The sequence below is a fragment of the Zerene cesonia genome, chromosome 15, assembly GCF_012273895.1.
Source record: "Zerene cesonia ecotype Mississippi chromosome 15, Zerene_cesonia_1.1, whole genome shotgun sequence".
Lineage (NCBI taxonomy): Eukaryota > Metazoa > Arthropoda > Insecta > Lepidoptera > Pieridae > Zerene > Zerene cesonia.
Genome location: NC_052116.1, coordinates 3,493,057 through 3,512,238, shown reverse-complemented (window position 1 = coordinate 3,512,238; position 19,182 = coordinate 3,493,057). Strand labels below are relative to the sequence as shown.

At 34.1% G+C, this 19,182-nt stretch overlaps 2 protein-coding genes across 4 annotated transcripts; one reads left to right on the top strand and one right to left on the bottom strand.

Moving 5' to 3' along the window:
• The first annotated feature begins 5,561 nt into the window (after positions 1 to 5,561).
• On the top strand, positions 5,562 to 10,386 carry LOC119832151. Of its 3 annotated transcripts, XM_038355760.1 has the most exons (7): positions 5,562 to 5,887; positions 6,072 to 6,345; positions 7,283 to 7,379; positions 7,541 to 7,852; positions 8,582 to 8,768; positions 9,019 to 9,166; positions 9,743 to 9,842. In XM_038355760.1, exons 2-7 carry the CDS (start codon positions 6,197 to 6,199, stop codon positions 9,840 to 9,842), a joined length of 993 nt encoding a protein of 330 aa, XP_038211688.1. In that variant the 5' UTR covers positions 5,562 to 5,887; positions 6,072 to 6,196. The 3 variants fall into 3 exon arrangements, with proteins under 3 accessions (XP_038211688.1, XP_038211689.1, XP_038211687.1); XM_038355761.1 differs by lacking the exon at positions 5,562 to 5,887 and having other exon boundaries at positions 5,923 to 6,345; positions 8,582 to 8,762; positions 9,743 to 10,386; XM_038355759.1 differs by lacking the exon at positions 5,562 to 5,887 and having other exon boundaries at positions 6,197 to 6,345; positions 9,743 to 10,386.
• A 148-nt stretch (positions 10,387 to 10,534) lies between these two features.
• On the bottom strand, positions 10,535 to 18,343 carry LOC119832150 (protein asunder). Its single transcript, XM_038355758.1, has 13 exons — positions 18,021 to 18,343; positions 17,688 to 17,762; positions 17,304 to 17,449; positions 16,811 to 16,957; positions 16,369 to 16,459; positions 15,854 to 15,982; positions 15,439 to 15,549; positions 14,624 to 14,784; positions 13,949 to 14,092; positions 12,968 to 13,118; positions 12,597 to 12,739; positions 11,917 to 12,065; positions 10,535 to 11,419 (listed from the first exon to the last, which is right to left on the bottom strand). Exons 1-13 carry the CDS (start codon positions 18,234 to 18,236, stop codon positions 11,187 to 11,189), a joined length of 1,896 nt encoding a protein of 631 aa, XP_038211686.1. The 5' UTR covers positions 18,237 to 18,343; the 3' UTR covers positions 10,535 to 11,186.
• Between the last annotated feature and the right edge of the window lie 839 nt (positions 18,344 to 19,182).

Sequence of the window (19,182 nt, the reverse complement as noted above, 5' to 3'; positions counted from 1 at the left end):
CATTTCATTCAAGAATCGTCCGTAACTTTCATTGATCGTACCTCCCTGTGATCTATTATGGTCGTTATACTTCGTTGATAATACAAGGTGATCAGATGCGGCTGAGTCGCATGTATTTTCTTACGTGGCTTTATCGAATTTCGATTCTCAAAATCAGTTATTTTTTTTAATAATGAATGATTTCATGTTTGTTTCAATTGTTTTGAAGATTTATTTTAGAAGCGCTTTTGGTTTTGCAAAATATATAAATAAATTGTTTATTATCGGTTGGTAACAGACGACAGATACAAAAATCTCAGTTACCTCTATAATTGCTGCTAAAAATCATATCTACATAGTATAAAACAAAGTCGCTTTCTTCTCCTTCTGTCCCTATGTCCCTATGCATGCATAAATCTTAAAAACTACGCAACGGATTTTCATGATGTGTTTAAATAGATTAAGTGATTCAAGATGAAGGTTTATAATAGTTTATATGTATTGATAATAACATCTATTAAACTTCTCCAAATTTAACGGTTGCGAAGCCGTGGGCAAAAGCTAGTTTTAAATAAAAGGTATCTACTTCTACAATCTATTTACAAGGTACAAATAAATAATTTGAACTGTGGTATAGGTAGAGATTGTTTGTTTGTTTGTTTATTTGAACGTACTAATCTCAGGAACCACATACACGTCCGATTTGAAACATTCTTTCAGTGTTAGATAGCCCATTTATTGAGGAAGGCTATATGTACCACGGGCGAAGCCGGGGCGGACCGCTAGTTTAAAATAAGCCTAGAGCACTGCAGCAGTGGTGACTCAGTTTTGAGGCTTTGGACTTCTACGTAGAAATATATAAATAATTTTTTCATTTTTTCTGCGCATTATCCACATCAGGACTGTCCGAAACAGTGAAGGAAGACTTTATTAGGTAAACCGGCATGTCGAAGAATCGAAGAATTCGACGACATATGGCATCTGGCAACCCGCGCATGACCAGCGTGGTGGATTGTGACCAGAACCACAGAATAATATATACAAGTACCCGAACCCTCATGGAAAGCCTGTGTGCGAACAGATAGACGCTGATTAATGAATATGAATTTAAATTAAGCGCGTTTAAGTTTTTCTGTCAGTTAGGCTCAATTACAGCCGTCATAAACATTGGGGTACGGGGCACCCACCTCAACTTGCAACTATAATCTGACTAGCTTTCCGCACACGGCTTCACCTGCGTAGTTAAATAAATTTACCATGGGAATAAGATGTATCACCCGGCAAAAGAACGCCTAGCACGAATCAAAAACTATATTTTTTTTATTTTGCTGGATTCAAAAATGTTGAGAAAGCCATGCACGACAATTGTGATATTTATTAGACACAGGCGTATAATTATATTGTAGGTGTTCATGCCAAAAGTATTGAGGGCAAAAGAGTATTTTGTAAGAGTATTAGAGTAAAGAAGTGTGCAGGGTAAAAGTAACCACAAGTTCAAAAGTAGAGTGAACAGGTACCTTCTAGGGAAGCGCGCTCCATCTTAGGCTACATCTACGCTTACCACCAGGCGAGATGGTAGTCAAGCGCTTCCCTATCACACAATTAAAAAAAAAAAAAAAACCACCTATGAAGCTCGCTCGCTGACAAAATGTATCTAAAATTTTGTCTGAGAGCGACTGTGTATTCAGATATCCTTGAGAACACATTATCAAGATGATTTTGGTAAAACAAACAAACTAAGAAGAGCTGTCAATATTTTAGCATAATTATCGATAAAACAATAAAATAACCTACGAAGTATTTAAGTAGATAGGTACATTACCCATAAATAATTAATTAAACATAACTAACTACACGGTACACCGTATTCAAATTGCCAGAATTAGACGAAATTTAAATGGGACCACATGGCAGGCACCAGCTTTCAAATAAAAAAAAAAACATAGAAATCGGTTCAAACAGTAAAAACTCCTGATTGTGTACATACACAAAAAAAAAATACTCGTATAAATAACCTCCTCCTCTTTTGATTGAAAATTTAACACAATGTTTTTTTTTTCAGAAGCTAATACACATAAAGGGTTTATAATAAGTAAGTTAAACATGAAATTATAAGTATGGCTAGATTATGTGAAAATACTATGCTTTTCACCACGACTCCGCCCGCGTAATTATAATAATAATGAACTAAAAACGTCGTTAACATCTTATCAGTCGATCTTGAGTTATAAGTGGAGTAACTAAATAATACCGTGCTGTAAATGTCGATCTAAATTGTATAACTACATGTCTTCGTCACACACATCACATAATACGTGTTTTTAATCAATACGTTAGTATAAATTAAGTTCTTGCCTCACAGGCGCACAGTCAAGTTTCACATTAAATCGTAAAATGCTTATTAATGAACTCTCTCCGAGCTCATTGTTAACATGAATATATGAATCACAGCAATGTAAAATACAGCAATAATTTTAATCGCAGTCTCTTCTACTCGCACATATGCTATTAGAAAGAGAAGAACCTATTATATCCACGCGACGACGCAAACGGAGCTGCCGATGACGCATTGCATGCGGTTTTCTACACGTGTTTAAATTATGTAGTAGAGAATGTGAAAGGACTAAAGTAAACTGTAAAGCAAGGCGTAATATATAAAACTTTAATAACCACTTAACTATACAACTTTGTTTTTAAGTCAAGTCACGGAATAAAAAATGTTTAAATGGAATAGTGAATATTTCTACATCTTTTTATAGACAGACAACTGTTATCAATGTGGTAAGATACAGCGTCTATACAATTGCACATGAATTATGAGTCGAAAATTATTATGAATTACCAACGTAAATATACGACACCGTACTGATAATATTATACCGTTTGGTATTTACAACCGACGCTCCCAAAATCAAAGGAGATTCCCATTTCGAAAGTTTTTTTTTGCTTTGTTCCTCGATCACTACGTGGCTTTTCGACCGATTTAAGTACGTGATTATTTTTGTATTCGCTAGGAAATTGTTCTCATTTGGTGCTTTTTGTAGAAACGCAGTATTAAAATAACTAGTAATTATTGCTTCATTTTATTTTTTACAAAACATAAACATTGAGATAAAAGTTATTGAAGTATGCCAGATGCTCATAGAATGAATATTTTTCTTGGTTTAGAATTTTAAAATATAACATTAACTAATAATTACTAGATGGCGCTACAAATCTTCAAAGGAAGGATAAGATGCCGCAGCCCGCAGCGAGCACATGGAATATAATATATGTCTACATAATATATTATGTGTATGACTTAATTATCATGCTAGTACACAAAAATAATCGTAGCGAATCTTCACAATGAAGGGGGATTCTCAGAATGACGTATCATCACACTATCGTTCGAACACGTTATGAATTTTATCAAGAGTCAACTCACTGACCTTGGCGCATAAAGCAGATCCAAGAAACAACGCTACGACCACGTTTGTATTTATATATTTACTTAGGTACATCTTTACACTTAATTTGCAGCCAGCGTTTAGACGCTAGTGCAGTAACAATGAAATCAATTTTACGAAATTTTTTCTGCAATTCTTTTAATAGCGCTATAAAGCCTGCATTACGCATAAAGGCTTGTTCCCTACTCATAATATGACTCACGTGGTGAAACACATTTTACTTATTTTTATACGGCCCAGAGTGTCTTTATAAGGACAAATAACTAGGCGGTCTTCTAGATTTTGTATGTAGAATCATTGACGGCAACCTATTATTTTGAAAGTAATATCATTTTTTTGTTTCTAAATTTTCTACCAAATATGAGAATTAGTGAGTATGATAGAAGGAGTTGGCAATTGACATCCATTCTATGACATTGCCGAGAAATATCTGGAAGGAATTAGATGTCGCTAGCTTTCTACCCGCGGCTTCGCTCGCGTGCACTTAAAGCGATAACTCATGATAGTCGTAAATACTTCCATCTATCTTCTCCATTTCACTCGCATAAATCTTTGAGAAAATGAACCTAACTTAAAGCCTTTTTTCCTTTCTCTACTCCAAACTTCTTCATAAATCCATAATCAATTGTTTAGGCGTGAAATCGTAACAGGTAAACAAAATTACTTACTTCCCTATTTATAACGTTAGAAAGAATATGAAAATTATTGAGATCGAGGGATAAGTCGCGTCCCGGGCGTAATTTGTAAGGAGATATTTTCAAATTCTTCGAAACCTTGTCGAAAACAATTAAGCAATTTGAACTTATCTATATTTGAGCACCTTATTAAAATACTTAAATATTACTTTAAACAGACAGAAACGATATCAGTATGCAATATAATATAGATGCAGGCTTGAGGCAATATGAAGTAGATAAAAATAAAATCGTATAATAAAGTTATTGTTTTTGAGGTTTAACCTATCATTAATTATTTCAATTCAAAAACGTTATTTTAATTACACATATGTATATGTTATACCACAGATAACATAATCCTATACTAGATTTAACTAAAAGTATTATTATAGTAGATTTAACTATAAATATTAGTTTTAAATTCTGCTATCCCTCTAATAATACTATTCCAAGTCTGCATCGTCAACCGTTTGTTGTTTTTTGTCGACTGCGTCAGTTCACCCCAGGCGAAACAGAGAATTAAAAATTTAGGGGATTAAGGAGGTTAGTCGTCGGTTGGAACTTGTAACCGTCTTTTGTTAGCTATTAAAACATGCTTCTAAAGGACACATTTCAATGTTATTGATAATTAACACGAGAATATATAAATAATAGCAAAGAATAATAAGAGAAATATCTCGTGTCACAATGTCGTGTGTTCCTCCGAAATGGCTGAATCGATTCACATGGTGTATTAGGTATATTTTTAATATCCGTATGTTGACAAAATTCTTATATTTAATATTAGTACATATAACTTATATCAATAAGTTATATTGAAAAACAGCTGAATTTTTTTGTTTAAAGCGCTATTTTCAGGAGCTACTGGTTCGATTTGAAAACTATTTAGTGTTTGATAGGCCATTTTATAGAGGAAGGAGGCGAAAGGCTACGCCTGTATTGTAAAACAGGCATAGCCTATCTTGTTTAACTCTAATTTTATGAACTAAAATACATAAACTTATTCAAGGGCTATTAAACTTTAATAATAAATTGATTGTTAACATTAATCAAACATTTAAATATATTATATCGCTGGTGACAATGGATACAACATTGTATTCAATGGGACATTCATTTAAAATGTTTAACATTTTTTCACATCATATGAATAACAGACATCCTTGATTAGTCCCAATTATAATAACTTGTATAGCAAACGAAACATAGTATAATGTTACTAAGCAATGAGCAACGAAGTTGCATACTGGTACCTAGTGAAGATAGCGCTCAATGAATCAAACAAAACATTAAACGTCTTAGTGGCTTATTGATTCAAGTAAAACTATAACACGAAAATTAAAACGAGGGAGTGGAGCACGTGCCGATCTATCAAAACAACAAAGCCGATTGGTGTGACGTTCCACCCCGGTGATATGTACGTCGTACTACCTAAATGCCTTATGTACACCGCTAGTTACTACTTCATGACTACTCCGAGCTCAGTGTGTACTGCAATGCAACGGAAAATATGCGTGTTTACCAAAGCCGTTTCGGTAGAACGGTGTCGTGTGTTGCGTCACGTTTAAGGAAATTGATAGTGCGCCGAGGTCGACGTGACTAACATAATTACGATTTTACGACTAACGTTCATGTTAAAATCAAATTGTGTCAGTATAAAACAGTGATATTTTGTGTTAATAATGGAATTAATCCCGTATAATCCCAATATTCCCTATGGAGGTCACACAGATGCGCGATGCCACGACTCGAAGCGTGTCCGATATAACCTTGCTATGTCGAGTGAGTATGTTTTTTGTTTCGATCACGTAGGCATGATTAACAAATAAGGGATCATTTTTTCAGATATGCAAGAGACTTTTGATTATTTATCTCGAAATTTTGTAGCTTTTTTATGTTATATTTGATAAAAATAGGCCACAATAAATAAAATTATTTCAAGTAATATTATCGACGTCACATCGAGGTTTAACAAGATGGCGGCGAGTGGGGAGAGTGCGCCCAGTTGGCCAGGTGCTGCCGCCGCGTCGAGTTCGGCGCTATAGCTAACTAAATAGGTACGCAGAGTGTTGTACATTTAGAACGTTCACAATGGCTACCGCGAAAGACACGTCTACTTTCTTTCTGGAGGCGGATGCGAAACAGTTTGACAGTGTTTTAAAGTTATATCCACAAGCAATTAAACTTAAAGCTGAACAGAAAACAAAGAAACCAGAGGAGCTGATAAAATTGGACAACTGGTAAGTGCGACGTCTTTCAAAGGAGAAAATGCGGCCGTGGCGTGTCAATGAACTTGTATTGTGTGTGTATCCGTGCAAACTGATTTGATAGCTACCTCCCTCGCGGACTGCATCTCTAGTCCGCGGACGGCTCATTAAAATCACTGCGTCACGTGGGATCGATGTCAAATTGACACTATCGTTTTTCCTGAAGCCAGTGTGGGGGAAAATATCGCCGCGCTTAGGCGTTATAAAATGGTGGCTGTCCTTTACGTATCATCGCTCATATATTGCATTTATAATGTACTTGTTTTACAGCGTTCGCTCAGTAATTCCATAGATCCTTGATTAAATAACACGCTTCAAACATTACTCGTGTTATTTTATTTATTTTGTATCTACTTGGAACAAGTAATAAGACAAAGCTTCGTTGAATAGAATTCACATCCGCTCAAAATGGTGACTTGCCATTTAGCTTTTATGTTGAAGTTGAACAAGGTTCAATAAGTACAATTGACTATAATATTATGCTTAAATCGATATAACAATACTTTTCTTAACAAACTGAATTTAATAAATAGGTACATAACCCCTCATCATATACAATATGTTGAAAATAAGTAATAATAATAGTCTATTGTGCAATGTGCATAACATGTGGGTTTCATGTAGGTCATAAAAACTGGAATAACAATACAAGTTCAATCGCTAAGCATTTTCAAATTGATGCTTATACTTTAAATATAGGCTATACATTTATATTTAATAAAAAGAAAAAAATATTTAGTATCCTTTCTTACTGAATGTGAATTCCCTATTTCTATGAAAAAAATTTAAAAATAGATTACAATGGATGTAATTTACGCCTAGTTTATATTTTATGCCTCGTTAGATAATGAACAAAGAAAAAAATTTTAGCTTAACTAATTTTTCTTCATTCTTATTATATTGCCTGTAGGTACCAGAATGAACTACCAAAGAAGATCAAATCAAGGGGAAAAGATGCACATATGGTACATGAAGAGTTGGTACAGCTGATGAAATGGAAGCAAGCGGTAAGTAAATCTTTATGCATATGTCTAATAATTTAAGTGCCATTAAGCTGGTAAACAGGGTACAGTTTAAATATAAGTTATACATAAAACAATAAATTAAGTAATTGTCAACTAAATCTGTAAGAATTATAGATAACTGAATATTATAAATCTATTTTCAGAGAGGGAAATTCTACCCACAACTTTCTTACCTCATAAAAGTGAACACACCCAGAGCAGTGATGCAGGAGACAAAAAAAGCTTTCCGGAAATTGCCAAACATTGAATCAGCAATGACAGCATTAAGTAATCTCAAGGGTGTGGGCACAGCAACAGCCTCAGCATTACTTGCTGCTGCGAGTCCTGATATAGCACCTTTTATGGCGGATGAATGTATACAAGCCATCCCCGAAATGGAGGGGAGTGACTACACTGCCAAGGAATACCTCAATTTTGTTAAACATATTAGAAACGTCTGTGATAGGTTAAATAAGGTGAGTTAATTTAGTAAAAAAATTATTAATTTACATTGATTACATATGAATAACCTTTATATTATGTTGTACCTGTGAAGTGACTTGTAAACTTAACAATTTTATTAAATTTATGGTCCTTTGATAGATGCTAATAATGCTAAATAACATCATAGCTATGATATAAATACAGTAATTCAATGTTTAAAAAGAACAGATGTTGCTAAAGCAATCAATTTCACATTAATGATTTCAAGACAGCTGTTTCCTTTCTGTGTTCAGATTAAAGGTCTTTGTTGTGAATATTTATAAAAAACAATCTGTACAAACATATATTAATAATTTTTCATGCATATTTATTTGAGGCGAAAATGAAGGTAATGTTTATAATAGACATTAATGTTCACATTAATATATATATATATATATATACATATATATATATATATATATATATAAAATATATATATATATATATATAAAATATATATATAAAATCTGTGTACAATTATGACATAGATTCAGGAACTACTCATTGAAAATGCACTCATTAATTCCTTCAAACAAATGCTTACCACAAAGCTGAATAATAAAGTACCATTAATTTTCGCATAATAAAAAATGTATCCATTAAACTTAACAAAGTACACCAATTATGGTTTCATGTTCACAGTTCACTAGTAAATGTGTATCATTATGTTCTACAATTTATATGGACAACATTTTAATGAAATGCATTATTTGTCCCAGGAACAAAATGGCTGTGGCAAGAAGTGGTCACCACACATGGTAGAGCTGGCGTTATGGACACACAATATTGTATCAGATTTACAACCAGAGTTGTTAGGCAAGGAACCAAAATTAACTGCACCCACAAATGGTGGCTCACCACTGCCCAGTGACGAAAGCAATTTAGAACCACCCACAAATGGTAATGGTCAGTATCTCTTATTGATAAAAATTAAATGAATATTTCAAAGAACTCTTTCTTGTTCATGACTTCATTTATAATCATTGAAATGAGAAATATAGTAACTATACTAAATATATTAGTATGCAAATAATATTTATATTAAAAAATGAAAAATATAATAATATGACGATTAAGACTCTCGAGTCTTTGTTGCCTTACCAAGTCACATAAATGACTAATAAGTCAAATAATCGACACAACTGACAAATTGCAGGCAAACTATCATCAGAATGCGCCGAAGACACGACGTCGTGCACGGAGGACTCAATGGACGCGAAAGGCGCTTCGCCCTCCAACCCGGCCACACCCGCGTCTCCCTCCGACAACTCCGACTCCGCGCTAAGCACGCCGCGCGCTAAAAGGTTTCTATTTATTTTAACATTTTCATCCTCTACAGCTATATTCACCCATATTCATTTTTCATTATACATTATTTTATACAGTATATCTTTACAAGTACAAATTTGATAATAGTAATTATTTACCACAAATGTTGTGTCCTTCATAGTTTCCCATGCCTATTATCATACTTTGGATAGATAGTACTGTGTTGTAACACTTATGCCAAGCTTACATGATATATTTTATAATCAAATTAATTGAAAATAACTGTAATATTAGGTCTTACATAATACACAATAAATTCCTTGTTTTGTACTTGGATGAAAGTTATTTTTTTTATCTTGAACTTTATTCCGAAATAGAATTAGTTGTATATATATTCTATCTATCTAGTTATATATTTTAAGAATGAATACTGCAAACCCCGAGTTTCATTTTTTTGGACTAAATAACAATGTCATGGAACAAATACACAACACAAATGTCATATGATTCATATATTATGCATTTACTTGCAACATATATGGGATAATTTTTAATACTTTCATATATTCCTGTAGCAAACAGCAAATAAAAAGTAATATTGTGTTGTACAGACAAATAGAAGAAGCGAGTTCAGCGGAAGAGAGCTCGCTGGGCGATGCGTCGGAGGCGGCGCCGCCGGTGGCCAAGAAGCTTCGAGAAGCCACGCACTGACAGCGCCCCCACCGACCCCGCGCGCCTATATAAATAGCTTACTAGACTTAAACATTGTACCTAGGTAATTTATTTTTCAATTCCGTTTAATTTTAGCTTAGATTAAGTTTAAGATTACCGGTCGATTTTTGTAAGTTTTATAGGGTATTAATTGATTAATTGGACGATCGATTGTAATCGATTATTATTATTATTGTAATTTAATCTTTTACGGATGCGTTTGGACTTCGGGCGCTCGATTGTACAGCGGTGTTACGGAGCGGCTCGTAGCCTTAGTTTCGTTTGTAATGATTTTCGAGTTGAAGCATTCGTGACATTCCAATAATTGTAACGATAGGCGGCGAAGGGTTGAGGGGAGGGGTGAAGGGGAAGCCGCGACAGACAGGACCAGATGCCTTGACGACACTCACTCCATTGCCTTATGATACAGTCTGCCCGCAGAGTTTATATGCAACAAGATAATACAAAGGACGTGTTACCCGGGCGCCGGGCACACGGGCCCACAATGTAGTTTTTATTGAACAAATATAAGATATTAATTTTATAATGTCGCATTTTTATTGATAAACCTTGTACTCAAACAACACAATATATAGATTTAATAAGTTTTTCTAACAGTATAGCATTCTTGAAATTTATGACTTCAAAATTATTGCTATAACAATTTTATATAAATTGCTTTGAAAGAGTCACATCTTAAAACGTTTGCTAATTAAATGGTCAGTTTGGTGGTATGGTTATACACAGAACTAAACATCAATTCTACTAAGATCTATGTTCTGGTCTGGTCAGTTCTAGTCTACATAAAAAATAAAAAGATAATTGTGGCCTTCTTAATATACAAAATAGATTTTTTTTTTCAAAATAAAACACTGTCGCATTTACATTAAAGAACTGATTGCTAAAATATAACTATCTTTGTCTTATGTATCTAGCTATTAGCATAGGTACTGTTGTAATTTCTATTTGCGAAAATATGTTTTAAGAAAAGGGGGTTAACTTACAAAGTTAAACAATCTAGTTACAAAATAAGTGGCACAAAGTAAAACACTATTATACTGACTTATTTTTAATAACATTCTATACAGTAAGCCTTCTTACAAATAAATAATATTGTTTTGTAAAAAAAGTTGCGTGTTTTAAGAATTCATTTTCATACTTGTACATTATTAACATTTATATTTTATGCCACTTGAACGAGTTTCATTAAATTGGAAAGTAAAAAAAATTTGACCATCACAACTCTCTTAGACTCTCTCTCTCTTACTCTTATTTTTTAAAATTAATTATCATAGGTACTTATGAATAATTATTGGAAACCGTTTGAAATTAGTATCAAGAAAACTAATTGGTGGTTTCAACATCTTGCTGCAAATGAGGGTACAACGTAGCCACTCTGTTCCCGGCCGCCATACGACCAGCGAAGTCGGGTCGCCTCGGTGGTCTAGGCGCACCTAACAAAGCATCTAGCGCATTCCTAGGTGCCCACACGTCATTGCTGTTGCCGTTTCCAGCGCCAACTGGAGATAGTGGAGAATCCGTTGTTGCTCGTATAACTGTTGCTCTCGAAGATTCTCCTTGAAATAATAATAAAAGAGCGTTATTCTATCTATACTAAATATAAAGGATAATTTTTAATGTGAGAGTCCAGCACGCTTCGGCATGAAATGGCAGCTCGTCCGTATGCCTATGTTCAATGCTTATATTATTTCTATTATTAGTGTGGCACGCTACCCGGTACAAGCTCACCCAATTCGTGCCCAAACATACTCGACTTACACATTCAAATATATAATTAGTCATTTTTAATATGAAACAAGTATTTTATATCTAGAAATGGAAGAGAAATATCTTCGATAGTTAGAAATTTATTTTACATGAAAACGAAGCGATAAATGCACATGTGTCTTTCCTTTCCACGCCATAACGACTGGTCCAAACTTTTTTTAAAAATGTTGCATTTATAAGAGAGGAAATGGGCTACGATTCGTTAATTATACATATAAGTCAATACAATAAAAATACATATAACTTTTATACAAATTAACAAAAAAAAACCGCAATTGAATCTCACCCTCCGAACTATGGTTATGTGACTTGCATTCAAGCAGCGTCCTCAACAAGGCTCGGTGCGCGGGCGACGCGGAGTGCGCCCGGATCAGCGCCTCGAGCTCGCCCCACACTTGGCGCCACTGCTCTTCGCGGCGGCCGCTCGATTTGCCTCTGTCAACATACAAATATAGCACATAACAATTGTAGTTTTGCTTTTTAAGACAGTAAAAGAAAAACATAAAAAAATGAATCAACTTATTATTTATAGTTTTTAGTATTGCAATGCTTATGAATATTTGAAGTATAAAAATAATAGGTCAAGTGCGAGTCGAACTTACTATACTAAGGATTCCATACAAATGTTAAGGTTCATAAAAACAGCCTGGTCGCAGACGGACAGAGAACGAACTATCGAGTTTTGTTTTATGGTCAAATTTGTTCAAATTTATCTTTTCTCGTATCAATAAAGTGAAATCTTGCATTCATTATTTTCCATAAATATCTAACATTGATGATCACTCATATTTGAATTAATTGCATATATAATTCATCTAAATCTGGTGACAAATTCATAGGCTAAAGAATCGTAAACTTTTACACTTACTTAATATGAGTTACATATTGAGATATTAGTGATAACAGTTCTCCTACTTATTAGCAATAGTCATATTGCTAAAATGTATTTATATTATTGATATGTACCTCAAGTTTGAAGGCAGTTGTGATGCTGGGAACTCATGACGGGACTCCATCCCCAATAATGATAACAGGACCCCTCGACACGAGTCCACTTCCTCATCTGTGAGATTCTCTTGTACTACCAGCCTTGTGAGGGGGTCCATTACCTACAAAAAATTTAAATATTTACATGTATTTTAACTGATTTCCGTGGACAGTGGAAATACTTGTTATAAGTCGAAAAACAATTATGATTTGAACTGCCAAAATTGACTCTTGGAATCAAGAGAGGTAGAGGAAAAATCAACTTTCGAAATATCCAGTAAAATCTAAAAAATATAATTTAAACATTTCTAATATTGAATATATGTATATTGATATTAATGTATACTCACAGATCCTAAGTTGAATATGAGGGTAGACGATATAGTAAGCGGCCAATAAGTAGTATGCCGTTGTAATTTGCTTCGAGCGCGTGCGTTTGCGCCGCTACCTTTCAATGGATGTAGCTTATTTTGTTGCATTAGCGCTCCGAATTCTTTTATCCTGTAAATATAACACTATGAAAGCACCCGAAATATAATCTGATAATGCTTATAAAAACAATTTATTTTGTGTTTTTCAACCGATTTCCAAAAAAAGGACGAGGTTATCAAATCGATTGTTACTGGGTGAACCGATTTTTATTTTTTTGTTTAAAAACTGGTACCTACCACGTGGTCCCATTTCATTTGATCTAGTTATGATGATTTGAAGACCGTTAAGTTTTTTTCTAAACATAATTATTATTCTATTATACGATGGTAGTTGTGGTCTTGTAGCCCATATAAAACTCTACAGAAAAGGAACAAACACTATGGTGAAATCACAAGCTTGTTAGTTGTAACCTACCTTAATGGTAACCGAGTATTTGTATTAATTTAATTTAGAATACAATTATTTTATTTAACACCGCGCAACATATTCGAATTTAGTTGTTTTCTCTAATGAACAAGGGACCCAATAACCGGTTACTTGCTTGACAAATTTGCTATTTGAATTATGGTGTTAGGTAATCTTTACGTTCTCCTTTGCCCATGCAGCAACAGCATTTATGTAGAAGTCAAGTAGCTTTGGGGTTCGGCTCGGGTTGAGGAAGTACCACACCCCCACAGAAAAATAGCGGAAAATAGTAGCATGCTACTGCGTTTCGTACGGTGACTGAGGAGCCGGAGGCCTGTTTCCTTATCCTCACTCTTCCCATGCCATTACTTCTTTCCAGTCGTCAATCCCTTCCCTATCCTCTTCCACACAACACCAGCAACACCAGCTCGGTTGCCCGTTTATGTCATAAAACAGCAAACATCAAAATGTAAGCTGATAATGATCATAATTACCTATAGTCAGTAACTCGTCCTCCAGCGCCCTCCGACAAAGCGGGAGGATCATCATAGGGAGTCCTGCCCCCCAGGGCTCCTATCCATAATTCCCCTCCTTGAGCCGCTAGTACGTGTGACGCTGACCTGCATCCACCTTTCCTTCTAGAATATAAAAAAAAAAATTATAAAATGGCAATTGGTCGTTAATCGTTATGTTTAGTTATGATAAGAATTAAAACATGTTTGACGTTTTGCTTAATTGCACTTTATATCTAGTTTGTAGAAATAGAAATATGATGTGATCTTAATCGATGTAATTGGAGATTCTCATACTAAAGAGAACATAGATATTGAGAAATTTTGAAAGGATAGAAAAAATTTAATCACGAGGCGGGATCCTAACCCGCGTTTTTTTGCTAAACCGTAGCAGTGCCTAGCCTTTCGGCCACCCGTGATTTCGCCACAGTAATCGAATTTCTTCTACTCTGTCGGATTTATGTGCCGGAGGGTCACCCCACGCCATCTATTGAGATGATACCACCGACTCGGGATGTCACCTCTAACAACAGATATAAAGTCAGTTAAACTCATCTTCGCATCTCGCTCTATATATCACTGGCGGTGCTGATAGCTCATAGCCCACTGTAGAGCGTACTGTGAGTTAATTTATACGAATTGTACACATGTACTTACGTTGGTACTTCTAAAGTAACGGATCGTCCATTAAGCAGGAAATTAACCAGGCAAGCTGAAGGTCTTGAGGCGACATCCGCAGGGGTCACCCTCCATAGGGGGCCATTACACCCGCCGGCCCCACCCTCCGCCCCGCGGGGGGTCCACCAACGTAGCACTACCTATATATTGAGAAAAACAATCAAATGAAAAATAATAACTAAATAGAAGACATGAAAGACACAGAAAACACAAAACAGACAATTTGAAACAAAATTAGAATCGAGAAATTTTGAAAGAATAGAAAAAAATTCTCATTTATAAAGCATTTCAATGCTATAAAACTAAAAATTAAAAATTAGAATCGAATAAATTAGGTTAATTTATGATAAAAAACATACTATACTCTAAGCATAACACTGTTGATGTGGACAGACATTTGGTAACATACAATGCACACTTTTTTTATTCAAGCAATACAACATGTTTCTATGTGTTTTGCACTGTTTGAGTTTTTAACGTGTTTACCCTAATTAAAACTAACTTTAGCAAAGACATTTAGTTTAAACTAATTCTCACTAGGGAAAAGGAGTTGAAACGAAAACCAGGTTTAAAGGTAACATCTTAATATATAAAATTCTCGTGTCACAGTTTTCGTTGCCATACTCCTCCGAAACGGCTTGACAGATTTTGATGAAATTTTTTGTGCTTATCCGGTATCTATGAGAATCGGCCAACATCTATTTTTCATAGCCCTAAATGATAAGAGTAAGGCAGAACAGCGTTTGCCGGGTGCAGCTAGTAATATATAATAATAGTAGGAAGGATCAACTCACCGATTCGCTAGCTTCAGCCGCAGTTTGACTAGCTCGTAAGCCAGCGTGCGCCTCTGCCGAATGAATTATTTCTACATCATAATTGGCACTTGAACTGGCGTTTTGCTCCTCCTATATTGAATAATATATAATAAAAAACACCTATTGCCTCATAAACGATCTTAACACCTGAATTTATTTATTGATTTTCACTTCATTGTGCTTCACATAATTTTTTCTTAAAATAAATAACACTAAACCAGCACAGCATGTGGCGTTATTACTTAAGAGTGATCTCTTCCAGGCAACCAAGGGTGAGTAAGTTATTACTTACATATTTTATATTAGTTTATTATTTAAGTACATAAATATATGAATATAGAAGACTATTTGCCTACTTGCCCTTATACCCAATATTGCATAAGGGTACATTTACCTTCATAGGAATCCCAGTGACTGTAGTGGTAGCCAGTCTGTAGTGAGGGAGTACTAGTCTTCCTAATAAATTAGCTAAGGCACTTGCTCGACATACAATTACTTCAACACCCATTAAACCACCACCCATCTGAAATAGAAGTGATCAAATTATTCATAAAACTTGACTAAATGTAAGCTGTTGAGGTATTGTATTGAGGTGGAGTTAGGTCGTATAGATTGTTGATTGATAAAGACTGGTTAAATATAATTCATGTCAGCTCCAGATAGCGACACGAGTTTTTTTTATGTCATAGGGATTAACCCAGATGAAAGGATTGATGAGGGGAATAAAGGAAAGGACTGGGAAGGGTAAGGAAAACGATATTGCCAAGAAGTGCTCAAAGGTCTGCTTCTGCATAATTTATACTCTGTGTTACATCACGAAGTGATATCCTTAGCGAAAAAATACTTGTATACAAATGTAGGACAACGAAAAAGCCAAGCTAAGGTAGGTAATTTTCCAAAATCACTTACCTCTGTGAGTGGTTGGTTGTTTACTCTAGTTTCAGCCTTTTCTGGAGTGACATTAATTATGACTAAGTGACAGTAGTGGACAACAAGTGTTCTGAAAACAGAAATATGCAATTGCCAAGTTTCATTTAGAGAAATTTACAATTGCATTGAATTACAGATATTTACAAGGTCAATGACTAAAAATATCAGTAATAATATGGCATATCGGTTTAGGAAGAAGAATACATACATTGTCAATACCAAAAGCAAACACCTTCTATAAAATATAATATTATTTTTTTACACAACAGTGCAAAAGGAATATGAGACAATTATCTATTTATATATATTTTAATTAGAAATGTCATTACATAAATAATGATTATGAATCTGACTTCCAAAAAATTGTTATATTTTCCACAATTTTAACATTTATTTCATTAAATTATATCATAAGAATTACTGTGTGCTTGTAGATGCATCTGCAGTAGTAGGTGGTTGTATAGCCGATGCTTTTTTGTTTTGCTGTACCAGTGTGTTGAGAGCAATCTCAGCAAGACTTCTAATGGAGTCGTCATCTCTTGCACTTGTTATACAAATTATACGGCCACTGAAATATATGAAAAATAATTAATTAGGGTAGTTGGATATGCCTAACCAAAACATAAAGTTCAAGGAAGTATATGCTACCCAATGCTTTATATGAATAATATTACAATGACCATGACTTTTTTAAAGTACCCTAATATATTTATCAGGATTTTTGTATTTATTTTTGTTTAGTTTTAAGTATAATATTCATAATCTCTTTTTAATTTTTATCTGTGAGCAGACAATAGTATGTAATTTCAAACAATTCTACACTGCTAGAATAAAACTAACTTATACTAAGAAAAGTTGTATCAAGTTTTTCCCCATATACTCCTAAAATAATAAAAACCTAAAATGTTTCCTACCGATTTTGAAAATGTCTTTCAGCAGGTGGTCTGGAGGCTTGTATAGGAGAGGGTTCACCTAGGGACTCAATTGCTGCACAGAGACCAACAACATCCCCCCCTGCTCCCCTCCTCACTGGACCCACAAGACATAATCCATTTAATATCTGGAACAATGATTACTTTATGTACTAAATTTTTCAGCTGACTTTTTACTCTTCTTTTCCAATCTCTGATTCTGAGCTTTCAATATTATTCTTCCAAAGAAGTTAGTAACATTATAAATTTTACTGCACATGTACTTAAAATGAAATATAAGTTGATTTAATGAAAAATATTTTTAATTATATAAACAGAGTTATAACAACTCTTTTTTTACAGTTCCTACAAAAGGAAACAACTCACATGTGTCAAGTTTTGTTGCGTCACTGCCCAGGTATTTAAAATATGTGCCGCAGCATCACTCACAACAAATCTAACCTGTAAAATATATTAAATTGTTTAAGCATTCGCAGAAGAGTTTAACTTAACAAAATTTATGTTTTACAGCGCTAAGTAAGTAATTTTTAGTACTAGTAGTTCTCTATCTTATTTTTTGTCGTCAGTCAATTTATGATTGGGAGAAGTTCAAAATATATAAACTTTGAGTTTAGATACAATGTAATGGTGTTATGTATTGATTTTCATCGAAATTGTAATAGCGACAGTTACGAAACTACACAAAATAAAATAACAAACCAGTTTTCCTTCAGGAAATAAATCCCAAACGATACGACAATACTCAACGGCAGCTTCTACACTACAAGTCCATAACGATTTACAAATAGGAGGCAAGGGTACATATCCAGGACCCCGGCTTTTCGTTACATCAAAGTCTATAGGGTTATCAGAAGAGATACCAAAATAGGGAGTATGATCCAAAACAAAGATAGTTTTGTGATTTGTAGGAAACATATTCAACACAAATTTTGATTAACATACGAATATTTCTATTGCTAATGTTGTTTAAAGTGTAAAAATAAACTATATTCATTTGTTTACTTTCACGCTTGGAGTGTTGACAGTTGACACTGTTGGGAACTTGACAGTTGACATATACCGTGAATAGTGAAAACTGACAATCAGTAAACACAGAACAAAATAAACTATAAAATTTTTTATTGAGTAAAAGTCAGGCTCCAAAAAGCAGTCAAAATGTCACATTCGTGTTATATTTGTATCGTTCAATTCGATTGCAGAGAAAACTTATATCATTTGTAGCTCGCTGTCGCCCGCGTAATAACCTAAGGGAAAACTATAACATAGATAGTTCTCAATAAAACTAGTAAAACTAACTAAACTTTTATGTCCTTCCTCGGGACTAAAACTATATCTATACGTACATAATTACTTTCAAATCGATTGAATGGTCTAGGGGTAAAGATGAGATAAACAGACAGTTGGATTTGCTGTCGCATTTATTGTATTAATACAGAAGGGATGATTGTAATTGTATGATGATGAGTTTAATTTAAAAGACAAATGTTGGTGATTATTTTATAAAATAGATGTGTGTTACATATAAATTTAAAAATTGTTTTTCTTTTAATTAGTTTTGTACCCGTCCCTAGACATTCACATCGAATGAAAATTTTCAAATGTGCTTTATTGAAATGTAGTAGATAATTAAATAATGGGATGGATGTACATAAGAAATAAAAAATTAAAATTTGATGATATTTCTCCAATATATTGAAACCCAAAAATTAATCTTAGATTTCCCTTTAACTGTTAGTATGGGAAATTAATTCATCATAAAATGTAAATATACCAAAATTATAGTTGACCGGTTGCAAAAACCGTACTTAATACACAATGGACATCACTACAGTGAATGTGAGAGAATGATAAAATGGTGCAT